The sequence below is a fragment of the Hyla sarda genome, chromosome 4 (assembly GCF_029499605.1).
Source record: "Hyla sarda isolate aHylSar1 chromosome 4, aHylSar1.hap1, whole genome shotgun sequence".
Lineage (NCBI taxonomy): Eukaryota > Metazoa > Chordata > Amphibia > Anura > Hylidae > Hyla > Hyla sarda.
The window spans coordinates 293,256,681-293,272,982 of record NC_079192.1 but is presented as its reverse complement, the minus strand read 5'-3'; the positions used below and the strand labels follow the sequence as shown (position 1 = coordinate 293,272,982).

General features: G+C 43.4%; 1 protein-coding gene across 3 annotated transcripts; it reads right to left on the bottom strand.

Moving 5' to 3' along the window:
* Nucleotides 1–783: 783 nt before the first annotated feature.
* On the bottom strand, nucleotides 784–16,163 carry NFYB (nuclear transcription factor Y subunit beta). 3 transcript variants are annotated; one of them, XM_056574517.1, is made up of 7 exons: nucleotides 16,013–16,163; nucleotides 13,030–13,123; nucleotides 8,258–8,391; nucleotides 5,627–5,824; nucleotides 2,493–2,574; nucleotides 1,363–1,442; nucleotides 784–1,229 (listed from the first exon to the last, which is right to left on the bottom strand). In XM_056574517.1, exons 2-7 carry the CDS (start codon nucleotides 13,121–13,123, stop codon nucleotides 1,197–1,199), a joined length of 621 nt encoding a protein of 206 aa, XP_056430492.1. In that variant the 5' UTR covers nucleotides 16,013–16,163; the 3' UTR covers nucleotides 784–1,196. The 3 variants fall into 3 exon arrangements, with proteins under 3 accessions (XP_056430492.1, XP_056430494.1, XP_056430491.1); XM_056574519.1 differs by lacking the exon at nucleotides 16,013–16,163 and adding an exon at nucleotides 15,526–15,868; XM_056574516.1 differs by lacking the exon at nucleotides 16,013–16,163 and adding an exon at nucleotides 15,490–15,867.
* Between the last annotated feature and the right edge of the window lie 139 nt (nucleotides 16,164–16,302).

The window sequence follows — 16,302 nt, the reverse complement described above, 5'->3', positions numbered from 1 at the left end:
GAACTTTTTTTTATGTTCACCATATGGGATAATTAACATTATATTTTAATAGTTCGGATATTTACGCACGCAGCAATACCAAATAGGTTCATTAAAAAATTATTTGTTACACTTTTTGGGGGTAAAATGGGGAAAACCGGATTTACATTTTTATTAGGGAGGAGGATTTTTCAAATTTTTTACTTTACTTTTTACTCAGAACACCCATGCAACGCTGCGGGCGATCCGATCATCCATTTTAGTGAGCACAGCACTGCAGATGCCGTGATCTGTATTGATCACTGCATCTGAGGCGTTAATGGTGGACATCCGTGCGATCGCGGATGTCCGCCATTACTGGCGGGTGGGACCTGCCGCGCAAGACCCGTGTATCGCTCCAATGCTCGTGGTTATGTATAGGATGTAAATGTACGTCCTGATGCGTTAAGTACCATCGCACTAGGACGTACATTTACGCCCTACGTCGTTAAGGGGTTAAGTCATGTGCACACTTAGGTTCTATGAAACATGCTGGCTTAGGATCTCAGCATGCTTCATAGCAAGCACTCTACATTAATGATGGCTATCAGTAATAACTACTTAAAACCAGCCACAACCATGTGAGAGTGTGACTGGGACATTATTTCAATTCAATACATTGAGCTGAAGTTTTGACAACAGGAATTGACCAATAATATATTAGGAAACGGTACAACATATATTGAATACCCCTTTAAGTTGGGATAAGCTGTACTCCGCAGAAGAAGATGCTTACTGAAAGAAAAGACACATCACAAGTAACATAATTTTCTTTATTTGATTTACAAAAGAAGTTACAATGATTCAATATGAAAATAAGAAACTGTCTACAAATCTCAGACAGTAATAAATCATTAATTTACAATGCATACAGGAGTCAGAAGAACAAACTCTTGTACAAAAACAAAACCTCAACACTAAATGGTTTTAAAATCCAATACATAAAATCTATGAAGGAGGGGGGAAAAGAAACCACAAAAGGTGGTGTTTATTCACCCTATATATCACATGCCCAAGGAAGCTACATTACAGCAACTCAATATACAAAAATTAAGTTAAAAATGAGAACAAAAAAAAAAATGAAAGGAACTCTCACTCCAATGCAGCTCAACATAGCATTCAAATATGTATAGCTTTCTTCCTGACTCATGTTTGCAGATCATAGAGGCAAGTTATAATCAGGAAAACTGGATCTGCTGAACGCCAGATATCTGTGGATCAAGACAAGACAAATACATTTAGCAATTAAGGGCAAAAAAAAAAAAAGATAGCCAGCTGCAGGTTAAAATAGATTCTGTATCAAACCCTGCTGATGCCATTACATCCCATACTACGTATACATACCTGTTGATAAGAGGTTGTATAAACCATAACATTTTGCTGCTGTCCATCTGTGGTTATTAAACCAGCTGGTAACTGACCTGCTGCAAAACACACAAAAAGCATACATAAGATCACAAATTATTTTATTAGTACAAACTCGTATAGTGCTTCTAGATGTAGCAGAGGTTACATTTAGGGGAACAGAGCAGTGGTGAATGTCTCCTTGGGTATATAGGCCCTAGGAAGCATATCTGGGCCAAAACTAATGGCACAGATAGTTATGAATCCAGATTTCCTAGTGGAGAAAAAAAAAAATGCTGAATTTTTGGTGCATAATATTTTTTATTTATTTTACAAAATCTGAGTATGTTTCATCAGGCCTACAATAAAGCCACTATGTTGTTTTTTGTTTTAATCTTTTGTACAACTAGACTACGTATCTTATCGCCTTTAGTGAAGGGAAGAGTCTAAATATCCAGTGTGCAGTTACTCCATTTCTCAGTTAAAGGGGTACTCTGGTGGAATTTTTTTTTTTATGAACTGGTGCCAGAAAGTTATACAGATTTGTAAATGACTTCTATTTAAAAATTTGAATCCTTTCAGTACTTATTAGCAGCTGTATGCTACAGAGGAAATTCTATTATTATTTTTGAATTTCTTTTTTGTCTTGTCCACAGTGCTCTTTGCTGACACTTCTGTCAGTGTTATGAACTGTCCAGAGCAGCATAGGTTTGCTATGGGGATTTTCTCCTGCTGTGGACAGTTCCTGATACGGGCATCAGGTGTCAGCAGAGAGCACTGTGGACAAGACAAAAAAGAAATTCAAAAATAATAGAATTTCCTCTGTAGCATATAGATGCTAATAAGTACTGGAAGGATTAAGATTTTTAAGTAGAAGTAATTTACAAATTTGTTTAACTTTCAGGCACCAGTTCATTAATAATAATAATAAAAAAAAAAAAAGTGCCCCTTTCAGTCATTGCTGAACTGCTTTTTCTAGCATGCCTTCATTGGATAGTTTATTGTGCAATGTGAGGTTTAAGTGACCACTTGTATGACTTATGTTCTTTACAGATATAAAAAGGAATATTTGTTCCAGCCAACAGTATCACACATTTAAGCCCATAATTCAACATTGCATATATACTTACTAAAGGCTTCATCTGTGAGTTCCTCCCCAAGACCATCTGCTGTAGTAACAGTCCCTCCAATGCCCTTTTCACCTTTCATTGCCTTTTAAAACAGAAAAATAGCTCATCAATTCAGGCACCTTCTAAGATCCTGGAATTTTTTTTTTTTTAGGGAACAGCACATATAGTTGTTCAAGAATTACAAATTGCACAACAGGATCACAAGAAAGCTGCCTACTCTGGAGCTGTCAGCACTTTAAGTATCTCCACTGATCCTTTTTCTAGAATCCAAACTACTCCGTAAACCAGAGACGCAATAAAAGACATCCTTTGAGCCATTGTACTGGTGCCATGAAGGGTCTCTTATTTCATGTGCCAGAGCAGATTTGTTGGATCCTGTTGGGTTTTTGACTTGTGCTGGAGACAATTAACCTACAGAGTAAGTATAGAGAAAAGTGAAGTAACTCAGCATTAAGGCATTTAAAGAAAATTGTAGGAGCTATTCATGAAGTCCCATAAACTCTATATACAGACATCGTACCCACAAGGTGGTCTGAAATGGAGTTTATGGGCCTCTGTAAATGAAGCCTACTATTTTATCTTCACATGCCTGGATGCGAGCTTACTTGGGTGAAAAAATAGGCCAGGCCAGCACCTACAAGCATGCTGGACTGCGATGTGTTACATGGCCTTAGCATAGTATGTTCTGGAGATTTAGAGGCTGGTACATGCTGATGTTCATTCTGCCAGCCCCTTAACCCTTCACATTTTATTGCCCTGCATCTGCTCAGAAATGGAACAATATTAGATGATAGACCTTTTTAAGGGGTGCTCTGGTGGAAAACTTTTTTTTTTCTTTTTTTCAAATCAGCTGGTGCCAGAAAGTTATACAGATTTGTAGATGACTTCTATATAATATCTTAATTCTTCCAGTACTTATCAGCTACAGTATACCACAGTGGAAGTTGTGAAGTTTTTTTCAGTTGGACCACGGTGCTCTCTGCTGACACCTCTGTCTATGTCAGGAACTGTCTGGAGCAGGAGAGGTTTGCTATGGGGGTTTGCTCCTACTTTGGACAGTTCCTGATACGGACAGAGGTGTCAGCAGAGAGCACTGTGGTCAGACAGAAAAGAACTATACAACTTCATGTGGAGCATACAGCAGCTGATAATTACTGGAAGGATTAAGCTTTTCTAATAGAAGTCATTTACAAATCTGTAACTTTCTGGAGCCAGTTAATATGAAAAAAAAATTGTACCCCTGTAAAGAGTACCCCTTTAACCAAAGGTAAAGAGACCAGAATAAAGCAGTATTGATTTTTACACTGAAATAACTGTAAATATTTTTTTTTATTATTTAAAGCGTAACTCCAATGTTGGTCTGGCCGTAGGATACCTGTTTGAATTTCCCGACAACTTCAGAGTGCGAGACTTGCCTGCTGCTAAAGTGATCAGTATACAAATTCACCAGAAGTCCCATAGAATAGAATGGCATAGTACTTCTGACAAATCTGTATTCTGATCGCTTTAGCAGCAGACAAGTCTCTTAAAGGGAACCAATCATCAGATTTTACCCTATATAATGCTTGGCAAAGCGTTATATAGGGTAAAATCTTTATTTTCACCATTCCCGGGGGATGCTCCTGCCCCCAGGGATGGTGAAGATATGAAGTTATAAACTAGTCACCGCCGCCGCTGTAAGTAGTCCCCTGGGCGGGGAGCTCTTCTCCCCTACTCCCGTTCTTCGGCCGGCAGCGACGCCCCCTCCGCTTGATTGATGGGCCCAGTCATTGTTCCGATCACTGAACAGACAAAGCAGAGCGATGACGCTGCACGTCAATCAAGTGGAGGGGGCGTCGCTGCCGGCCGAAGAACGGGAGTAGATGAGAAGAGCTCCCCGCCCAGGTGACTACTTACGGCGGCGGTGACTAGTTTATAACTTCATATCTTCACCATCCCTGGGGGCAGGAGAATCCCCCGGGAATGGTGAAAATAAAGATTTTACCCTATATAACGCTTTGCCAAGCGTTATATAGGGTAAAATCTGATGATTGGTTCCCTTTAAATTGCCGGGAGATTTAAACAGATTTCCAGCCATCAAACCAACATTGGCATTACACTTAAATCGTTTTAACAGAGTATTTATAAAAATACAAAGTAAAGGTGCTAGTCAGTGACCAGTGACTAACAGCCCAGGGGATAAAACCTAAAAAAAAAAAGTATACAGCATACAATAGTTGTCCAGGTATAATGACACGGCTAGACACATTAGATCAATACTCCCAAAAGTGCCTGCACAATAGATTATTTTCATAATTGTACAGGTAATCTGCACTATGTAAAAGCACCCCGATAGACCTAATGACTGGATCTTTTGTGCGGCCAATAAAATGGTTATTAAATGGACACTCCGGCCTTAAGACATCTTATCCCCTATCCAAGGGACCCCCACAATCTCTCATGCAGCACCCACCTGTCTCAGCTGCACGCAGCGCTGGAGGCTCCGAATCTGAACCCTCATGACTACGGGGCCAGAGTATCGTGAAGTCTCGACTCTGCCCCCATGTGACATCACGCCCCCCATAGACTTGCATTGAGGGGGCGGGGCATGATGTCACAAAGGGACGGGATCGTGACGTCACGATACTCTGGCCCCGTGGTCCTGAGGCTTCAGACACTGAGCCCCCAGCTGAAACAGGTTGGTGCTGCATGAGATTGATAGGGGATAAGAGGTCTTAGGGCCAGAGTACCCCTGTAAGGGCTGCAGCCTGTGTAAAAGAGCCCTAAAAAAGATCTGTTAGATTTAATTTACATCTCTGATTAATTGCAGTAACATCTCAGGAGTCTCACATTTTGGGACAGACCTCAAATCTATCCTTTCTGGAATAAAATCATTTTTCAGTTTCTGGATCACATGTTGGAAGATTATTTGCTGACAGAAAATGTGTGTGCCTGCCAGCAGTCTGCATGCCTTACGTGGTGCATCAGCAAGATGAGCACCTGTTAGGAAGCATTATGCAGCAGCCAGTACCACCTGTTCCTATGTATTAAATAGGGCTGATAGGTCTGGAAGAAACAAACAAGCATCCAGCTTCAGTTACACAAGATTTTACTATCGCTAACAAAGTGCTTTCCCACCACAGGACAGTACCAACCTCTCTGAACTTCTGAAGGTATAACTTTAATGGTTCAACATAACTGTCAAACCCTAAGGTTGACATGGCAAATAGAATGTCTTCTCCATTAATGGTCTTCCGCTTCTCTTGATGACACCTCTCACTTGCTTCAGACGTTATAAAGCTAATGAATTCACTCACACATTCTTGCACACACTCCTTGGCATCTTTTGCTATCTAAGAAAAACAAGAAAGAAAAAAACTGGTTAGATGGAAAGAATTCTAGCTGCGCTGACAGTAGGACAATGTACAGGACTCTACAACAATGTCTGCATAAGTCGGGGGCTTTATTTTTCAGGGATACACATATGTTTAGAGTTTTAGACCATTATGCTATGTTCACACAGAGGAAAATTTGCAGAATGTCCGCCCAGAAAACACAGACAAACATTCCACAAATGTGCATGTTCTGCTGGCACTAGAACCGCTCAGAAATGCACTCCATAGACGATAATGAATTTCCAAGCAGTAAAAACTGTTTGAGGAAATGTTGCCGTGGGCACGAGGCAGCAGAAACCCACTGAAAACAAGACCCTGCTGCAACAGAATTTCAGCTGAATGTTTCTGCTGAATTCCACTTGGAAATTCTGTATTGTTAACATGGTCTTCCTATGCTACCTACAGGGAACACCTGTGAACAGAATTTAGCATACATAACCACTGGGACCGCATTACAGCTGCTATTACAAGCTCCACTACCAGGTCTTAAAAGGGTACTCCGCACCCCTAGACATCTTATCCCCCATCCAAAGGATAGGGGATAAGATGTCAGATCGCCGGGGTCCCGCTGCTGTGGGCCCCCGGTATCTCGACATCACACCGGCAACGCTGGAGGCTTCGGAGCCCGACCACAATGGCAGACGAGCGTGACGTCACGCCCCCTCAATGCAAGTCTATGGGAGGGGGAGTGACATCACACAGGGTGGAGTCGTGACGTCACGCTCGTCTGCCATTGTGGTCGGGCTCCGAAGCCTCCAGCGTTGCCGGTGTGAGGTGGAAGCCGAACAGGTGGGTGCAGAAGCAGAGATCCCGGGGGCCCACAGCAGCAGGACCCCAGCCATCTGACATCTTATCTCCTTTCCTTTGGACAGGGGATAAGATGTCTAGGGGTGCGGAGTACCCCTTTAAGCGTACTATCAGTTTCCATACTACATAGGGTGCATACGTACAATTTACGCAAGCTCCATATGCAAATTATCCCCAAGGGGCTGGGGCATAGATGTGATTGACAGAGGCTTATACGTCAGAACGTGATTACAGGCTAGTCGGAGTGACAAGTTATGCCCTGCTCCTGAAGACTACTTGGGGCTAATTTACATATGACACATGTATGAATAAAACTATCATATCTGAAGCCAGGCTCCAAGACATGGTGGAAATTAGAGCTGTGTGACATTACAGTAATTCGATTCGTCGTGAACTTCTCGGCTCAGCAGTGGCTGACTTTAGCCTACATAAACTACGGTAGTTCAGCTTTCAGGTGCTCCGGTGGGCTGGAGACTCTCTCCTAGGACTGTATACATCTTTTCCAGCCCACCGGAGCACCTGAAATAGATGTTAAAAATTGAGGTTTTTTTAAACCTCCATTTCCCATAGACTATAATGTAAAATTTTAGCGGCCGTTTTTCCCCCCCATTATTTTTGCCGGACCAAAAATTAGTGCATGCACCGTTTTTTTGTGGCGGCAAAAATAACGGACATTAGTAAAAACAGACATGCTGGATGCAAAGGGATTGTCAAAAAATCCCATTGACATGAATGGAATTTTTTGACGGCCGTTTTCAGGACTTTTTGCCGGGAGTAATAACAGAGGTTTTTACAGGATGATACCTGTAGTATGAAAAGGGCCTAAAAGGGGTTACCCAGCAGTATGTATTTTTTTTTTTAATGCTCATTCTGTATGATATAAAATTAAAAAAAAAACTTTTCTCCCCTCCTACGCTCCCTCTGCATCACTGCTCCAGACCCCAAATAAGAGCCTCTTCCTGGTTCTGGTGGTTGATCCATGCCTCACTTAGGCTAGTGACTGGCTGAGTGGCAATGGAACGTATTGAGCCACAGCCCTGGTCGTCTTTGCTAAGCTGTGACGGATCAACCCGCAGCACTAGAAAGAGGATCGCACCGAAAGCCAGGAGCAGAATACAAGAGGCACCAGGGAAGCACTGGAAGCGAGTAGAGGTTTATTCATTTTTATTCCCCAAATGTGCTTTATTTAAACACCCTACTGCTGGATAATCCCTGACATGTCTGGTTGCAGCTCTGCCACCATCACTCACATTAGCTGTGGTGCATCACAATACAGCAAATTTGGACCCAAAATATTTGGCATTGTCAGTGATCACTGTGGGACCTTAACTTAATTTAGCAAATAGTAAGCAATAGAAAACAGTTGTAGAATTGTTCATGAACCTGTGAGAAACAAATCATATGGCTTTAGTTAAACTATGCCAAAGAAAATGCTGGAATGGGATATGTCTCCGCTGTTAGGTTCTCACAGAAAAAAAAAGGCTAAATATCTTCGCACCTCTTCTGCCAGAAGTATAGTATTGACTGAAGGTGCAAAATGAGGCTGTACGGTAGATAAGAAAAAGTGGAAGCTGGAGACATTACTTTTCCTGTCTGTGGTATGGCGTTTTTCATTATCCTTGCCACATTGGCTATTGGGAGGTAAATATCTTGCTCTCTGAAGCTCTCTTTTGAGCCATTTGTGTCATCGGGGTCATTTAAACTGTCTTCTGTGTCTCCTGTAACAATAGAACAAGTACATGCTGAGTTAGTAACATTGGTCTAAACTGTAATACTTTATTTAGATGGGTTCCAGTAGGTAAAAATTCCAGTAAACTTTCTGAAGTTTTTTTTAAACTTGCATCAATAAAATATAAATTTCACATTACGCCAATCAACCAACCCCTTCCCCACCCCCTACTGTCCAGCGGGAAGAGAAAAGAAAAACAGCTAAATAATATCAAATTGTCCACAACCCCCAAAAGTTACTAAACCATTTCTCTTTCTTTCTAGATTCCCGACTTTGCCACTTTCCTTCACTTTACTTCCGAAATTAAGCCATGCCTCCATATTTGGAATGTCATGGCGGAACCACCCCCTAAGAATTAGCAATTTAGCAAGAAAAAAAAAAGGTTCAGTAATAGATTATATTTCTCCTCCATCTTCAAGCCTCTCAATATCATCCTTAAAGGTGACAAAGCCAATTTAATATTCAGTTTGTTTTCAATCCATTTACTGATTTTATTCCATTTGGGGCAGTCTTAACACTTATTTATTTGGGGCAGTCTTAACACTTATTTATTTGGGGCAGTCTTAACACTTATTTATTTGGGGCAGTCTTAACACTGTCCCAAATTAAAGGGTACAGATTCACCCATTCCGCCCCATATCTTGGGCATCCACTCCTTCCACCATACCCTGTCCTCTTAAATTGTTGCAGCAAATAGTCAATTAATGATTATATACAGGATTTATTAAGTTGGTATTGCTTATTAGAATGTACAGAATTCCACATTTTTAAGAATCCGCATCCAGGAGTAATCCTCTATTATAACCAATTCCTTACCCCCACGTCGCTTCTGAATCCATTTCTAATGGTCTTCTAGACCTCTGCTCACAGACATCCAATGACAACCTTTACCATTTACTTCCAGAGGATTAAGATCCATCCTGGGCCTGTGATGGACACACAGATGCAGGGCTTGATACAAGGCACAGCTCTGATAACTGTACTGTGACGAGCCCTGCTGCTGTGAGTCACATGACCAGGAAAGATTTCCATCCTGTGGAAGTAATCAATAAGGGTTACCACAGAATGACAACAAATAGATCTTAAAGGGGTACTCCGGAATACAACTTACCTCCTGCCACTCCCCTGTTACCTCAGGTATCCTGCTCTTGCTGCTTACTTCAGTCGGCTTGTCACATTGCAATTCAGCTATCCGTTGCCCGCAGCAATGTCCTCCCTCAACCTGTGATCGGCAGTGTGACATATTTGGCCACTGGCACCAGGAAGAAGACTGGGGCTCAATACATCACACTGCCATTCAGACACTGCTGTGACCCACGATTAGCTGAGCCACAATTTATTTCATTGAGGTCTGAACTTAGCACAGAAAGGTCAAAAGTCACAAGATGTTTGTGCAAACCCCTGGTTAGCATCAAAATAAACTTGTGACTTTTGTCCGCTCTCCGCAACACTCATCGAGTGTGAGGGGTTGGCACAGAGAGGGCATGACCGCCCCACACGCCTAATTTATTATAATTTACACTGGTAGCATGGGGCAGCTTCAGAATTGCCTGGATTTGACAAAAGACACGCACCTTTTGATAAATCTGGCAAATTCCCCTTTAAGTATTTCAAAAACTATACTAGAGAAAAGTGAAACTACAGTAAGGCCAAAAGGGATGGATCAGCTGCGGATTGGTGTTAAGTCTGAAGTAGCACTGTATCAACCTTTTCAGGACAGAGACTTTAGACTGTCAGTAGAGATGAGCGAACTTACAGTAAATTCGATTCATCACGAACTTCTCGGCTCGGCGGTTGCTTACTTTAGCCTGCATAAATTAGTTCAGCCTTCAGGTGCTCCGGTGGGCTGGAAAAGGTGGATACAGTCCTAGGAAAGAGTCTCCAGCCCACCGGAGCACCTGAAAGCTGAACTCATTTATGCAGGCTAAAGTAAGAAACCGCTGAGCCGAGAAGTTCGTGACGAATCGAATTTACTGTACGTTCGCTCATCTCTAACTGTCATCTTAGACTTTTTAGGGAAACCGGAACACTTTGTAAGGGGCTTCTTTTTTGCAGACTAAACCAACTAATGGATGATCTGTTAGTTTGAGATGGCCTTACTGTAGTTTTGCTCATCTCTTATGGTATAGTTATATTTATACATAAACCAACATTTATTGCTAGAATACTCTTAACAATTTGCAATAAAAGGGATAACAAAGAAAATTTAGATTTACTCTGTACAAACATGGGCAGTTTACCCAAAATCTTAGAGGAGCTGCTGCAAATAGTTCAGACATCAAGGCGGGTTATTCAGCCTGTAAACCAGTGCTGTTAGCTGTCCAGACATGCTGGGAGTTGTAGTTTTTGCAACATCTGGAGCCACACTGGTTAGCTGTAGCGTTAACAGACTTTCTTCAGGATAGGGCATAAATATTAGATTGGCAGGGGGCTAACTACAGATATGCCTATCAAAAAAGCTGTTTGTAGGGGCTGTAGCACTGTGTCCCAATGCCTCTTCAAAGTTTACATAAGTTTGTACTAGTAATGGTGTCACACGGAACTGCAGTGTTGCCCCATTCACTTGAATAGGAAAACACTGGTACCTTGTATCACCAGTACTAAAAATACAGGCCCAGATTTATCAAACTGTGTGAGAGAAAAAGTGGAGAGATTTTCCCACAGCAGCCAATCACAGCTCAGCTTTCACTTTACCTCAGCTCGTTAGCTGAGCTGTGATTGGTCGCTGTGGAAAAATCTCTCCACTTTTTCTCTCAGTTTGATAAATCTGGGCCACAGTGTTTGTAAGGACATGTGCAGTCAAATATTACAGACACCGAGCACCACAACCCCTTTAATGACGCAGGACATAAATGTACGTCCTAGTGTGGTGGTACTTAACGCACAAGGACGTACATTTACGTCCTGTACATGACCATGAGCATCGGAGCCATGCTCGGCAGTTCCCGGCTGCTGATAGCCAGGGACCCGCCAGTAATGGCCGACATCCGGGATCAAGTGGATGTCTGCCATTAACCCCTCTGTATTGATCACGGCATCTGCGGCAGTGCGGTCAGAAAAATGTGGGATCCGATCATCTGTAATGGCGGACAGAGGTGCCCTCACCTGCCTCCGTTTGTCTCCCGTCATCTTCTGCTCTGGTCTGAGATCGAGTAGACCAGAGCAGAAGATGACTGATAGCACTGAACAGTAATAGCAATCAAATGATTGCTATAAATAGTGCTCTATGGGGACTATTAAAGTGTAAAAATAAAAGTAAAAAAGGTGAAAAATAAAAGTGAAAAATAAAAGTGAAAAATCCTCTCCCCACAATAAAAATTGTCCTTTTTTTTCCCCCCCATTTTACCCCCCAAAATTGTAAAATTTTAAACAAAACATATTTGGCCAAAATTGCTGCTTTTTTATAATGTTTTATTCCAAATAAAATTGATAAATAAATTAAAAAGTTTTATATATGCAAATGGGGTATCAAAAAAATAAAGTACAGATCACAGCACAAAAAATTAGCACTTATATTACTGCCGCTTATATAAAAAAAAAATGAAAGTTTTAGGTCAGCAAAATAGAAGGATTTTAAACGCACTAATTAGGTTAAAAAGTTAGCGATTTTTTTCAAGCGGTACAATAATAGAAAAGCATGTAATCGTGGGTATCATTTTAATCGTATTGACCCACAGAATAAAGAGTCATTTTTACCGTAAATTGTAAAGCCAAGACGAAACCTTTTGCAAAAATTAGCAAAATTGCGGTTTTCTTATCAATTTCCCCACACAAATAGCATGTTTTTGGTTGCTTCATACATTTTATGGTAAAGTAAGTGATGGCATTACAACGGACAACTGGTCATGCAAAAAACAAGCCCTCATACTAGTCTGTGGATGAAAATATAAGAGAGTTATGATTTTTAGAAGGCGAGGAGGAAAAATGAAAATAAAGTTGTCTGCGTCCTTAACTCCCAAATGGGCTGAGTCAGATTGAAAAACTTTTGGTATGTTGTAAAGCATGCAAAACCAATAGGTTGTGCAATCGCTTTCATTAGAAAATGTTCAGTATTTCATACTGAATGAGCTAGTCAAACAACTGCCCCCCCCTCCCCTCTGCCTGGACACATACTAGTCCTGCTGTGTCCACACATTATCACCTATGTCATGGACACGCTTCCTTGATTGACAGCTGTGAGCGCAGGGCTCATAGCTGGAGGAAAAAATCCTCCCACTGTCAGCGAGGACAAGCTGGGAGTTGTAGTTTTGCTAATGCTAGGGGAGATGTGAGCAGACAGCATACTGAGGGAGGGGGCGGAGACCTGCACAGTGAGGCCACGCCCCCTCCCTTTGAGAGTAATTCAGACTAGTGAGCTAAATTAAAAGTGTAATAAAAAAAATAAACTAAGGTGCTAGACATATAAAAATTAGATGTACATGATCAGGATTAGGTAGTGAGTGATATATATATATATATATATATATATATAAAAAAAAAATAATAATAATTTTTGGATCTGACAGGTACACTTTAAGGGGTTAAACAGTCTATCCTGAGGCTAGGCCATTGATTTCTACGGCTGGATAACCCCTTCAATGTCACACTTTCTCAAGCAGGACACAGACTATATGGATTCTGGACTTACCATCATGGGGCTGTATTACGTAGTGGCTTCCGCCAATATAGTCAGCAGATATTCCTAACTGGGACGTGTCTGTGGTAGAGTTATCACCATCCATCTAGAAAGGGACATAAAAGGGTTAAACCACTATTATTTCAGATTGTGCAGACACTATAAGAATGAGGTCACATATGCTATTATAGACACAGGGTGAGACATAACTACAGTAACAAGGGTTGTACAGCATATACTCCACAGCTAGTGACTGATCCAGTGTTTCCCAACCAGGGTGCCTCCAGCTGTTGCAAAACTACAACTCCCAGCATGCCCGGACAGCCAAACGCTGTCTGGGCATGCTGGGAGTTGTAGTTTTGCAACAGCTGGAGTCACCCTGGTTGGGAAACACTGGACTGATCAGTATGCACAGAAGGAAGGCACAGCAGTCCCTATATTCTGTTCCTGGCAGACTGAGGACAGCCTAAGAAGTGCTGGGATATGCCATCATTGGTGGGCACTGACTGTGGTGATGATACAGAGGGGTCAGGAGGGAATTATGGTTGAAGGATAGAATGCTAGTCAGAGACCCCACTTCCCTGTGCCATCACTATAGGGGTCTTCACTTCCATTAGGCACATTTCCTAACTGTGGAGTGCTGCTGAATATGTTGGTGCCATATACAATTATAGGATAAAACAGCGACATAAAGCTGGCCATACACAGACATCAGTCACCATCTCATGTGTACAGGGCCTCCATATGGCGGATGCTGGGAATGAAGGATGAAGCACACCCATTTCTTTGTTCCCGAGCAAGTCTTTGGCACTAGGTTATTCTTTAACAAAATAAACATCCGATGCCCAGTGCGAGTCCTACTGGGCACCACCAACACTTTCCACAAACAAGAAGCCCCACCCGCACTCTGTGCCCATTGCAATGTTTCCCAATTGGGGTGCCTCCAGCTGTGGCAAAACTACAACTCCCAGCATGCTCGGACAGCCTTTGGCTGTCCGGGCATGCTGGGAGTTGTAGTTTGGCAACCGCTGGAGGCACCCCGATTGGGAAACACTGCCTTGAGGGCATGCACTGCAAAGCTGAATACAGACACTGTACGGGGGTGACATGTATGACTGCATTGTGTGTACAGGGGTGACATGTATGACTATTGTGTGTACAGGGGTTACATGCAGGACTGTATTGAGTGTACAGGGGTGACATGTAGGACTGCATTGTGTGTACAGGGGTTACATGTAGGACTGCATTGCGTGTACAGGGGTGACATGTATGACTGCATTGTGTGTACAGGGGTGACATGTATGACTGCATTGTGTGTACAGGGGTGACATGTATGACTGCATTGTGTGTACAGGGGTGACATGTATGACTGCATTGCGTCTACAGGGGTGACATGTAGGACTGCATTGTGTGTACAGGGGTTACATGTAGGACTGCATTGTATGTACAGGGGTGACATGTAGGACTGCATTGTGTGTACAGGGGTGACATGTAGGACTGCATTGTGTGTACAGGGGTTACATGTATGACTGTATTGTGTGTACAGGGGTTACATGTAGGACTGCATTGTATGTACAGGGGTGACATGTATGACTGCATTGTATGTACAGGGGTGACATGTATGACTGCATTGTATGTACAGGGGTGACATGTATGACTGCATTGTGTGTACAGGGGTGACATGTATGACTATTGTGTGTACAGGGGTTACATGTAGGACTGCATTGTATGTACAGGGGTGACATGTATGACTGCATTGTATGTACAGGGGTGACATGTATGACTGCATTGTATGTACAGGGGTGACATGTATGACTGCATTGTATGTACAGGGGTGACATGTATGACTGCATTGTATGTACAGGGGTTACATGTATGACTGCATTGTGTGTACAGGGGTGACATGTATGACTGCATTGTGTGTACAGGGGTGACATGTATGACTGCATTGTATGTACAGGGGTGACATGTATGACTGCATTGTGTGTACAGGGGTGACATGTATGACTGCATTGTATGTACAGGGGTGACATGTATGACTGCATTGTATGTACAGGGGTGACATGTATGACTGCATTGTATGTACAGGGGTGACATGTATGACTATTGTGTGTACAGGGGTGACATGTATGACTGCATTGTATGTACAGGGGTGACATGTATGACTGCATTGTATGTACAGGGGTGACATGTATGACTGCATTGTATGTACAGGGGTGACATGTATGACTGCATTGTATGTACAGGGGTGACATGTAGGACTGCATTGTATGTACAGGGGTGACATGTATGACTGCATTGTATGTACAGGGGTGACATGTATGACTGCATTGTATGTACAGGGGTGACATGTATGACTGCATTGTGTGTACAGGGGTGACATGTATGACTGCATTGTATGTACAGGGGTGACATGTATGACTGCATTGTGTACATTACATGTGATGACCCCTCCCCCGGTATTGCACATACATGTAGGTAACGTTTAGCACTATATGTCATGTCCACCGGGTACAATGCATGTGCACTATGGTTCACTGTGTCCCCGGTATCCGCTGGCTGATGGTAGAGACCGTCTCCAGATGAGAGGCGGATAACGGAGCCAAGGAGGGAGTCGTCCTCCCCAGCCGCACAGCAGAGCCGGGACACCGTGTGTGACACCGCAGCCACCGGGCCCCGGAACAATGAGCGGCGCCGTCCATCAGACAATGGAGCCACAGTGTACTCGGTGACTACCCTCCTCCCCCGGACCCCAGCCCCCCACACCGGGACAGGGAAGCCTGCTCACAGCCGGAGCTCCCCCATCACGCACGGCGGGGAGGACTACACAGCCGACAAAGGGAACCCTGTCCTGCTCGGCCGCCCGCTCCCGCCGCCTCCGTGCCAGCTCGGGCTCTACAGTGAGGCGGCGGCACATACACTGCCGGCTCCGGACATTTCATTTGAGCTACAGGGAGAATCGGTTAGCGATCATTGGCCGAAGCCAGGCACAAACCTCCAGTGCGGCCCTGGTTGGCTCCCTGCACGAATCGGCTGTTTGGTTGGACAGAAAATGGCTGCGAAGGAGCCAGTCCCAGCGCGGAGCGGCGCTTCCGGGACTCGTCCTCCCCTCCCTCGGCTCACACGCCAGGGCTGCTGTTCCAGAGAGAGGGCTTCACCCCCTCCGACTCCCTCACCGCGCAGGCGCCAGCACGTTCCACCCTCTAAAGCGCCATTGGCCGCGGCTCTTCCGGGACCTGAGAGCACCTCCCGCCTCTAGGCTCTTCTCAGTGTCCGCTCGTTCTC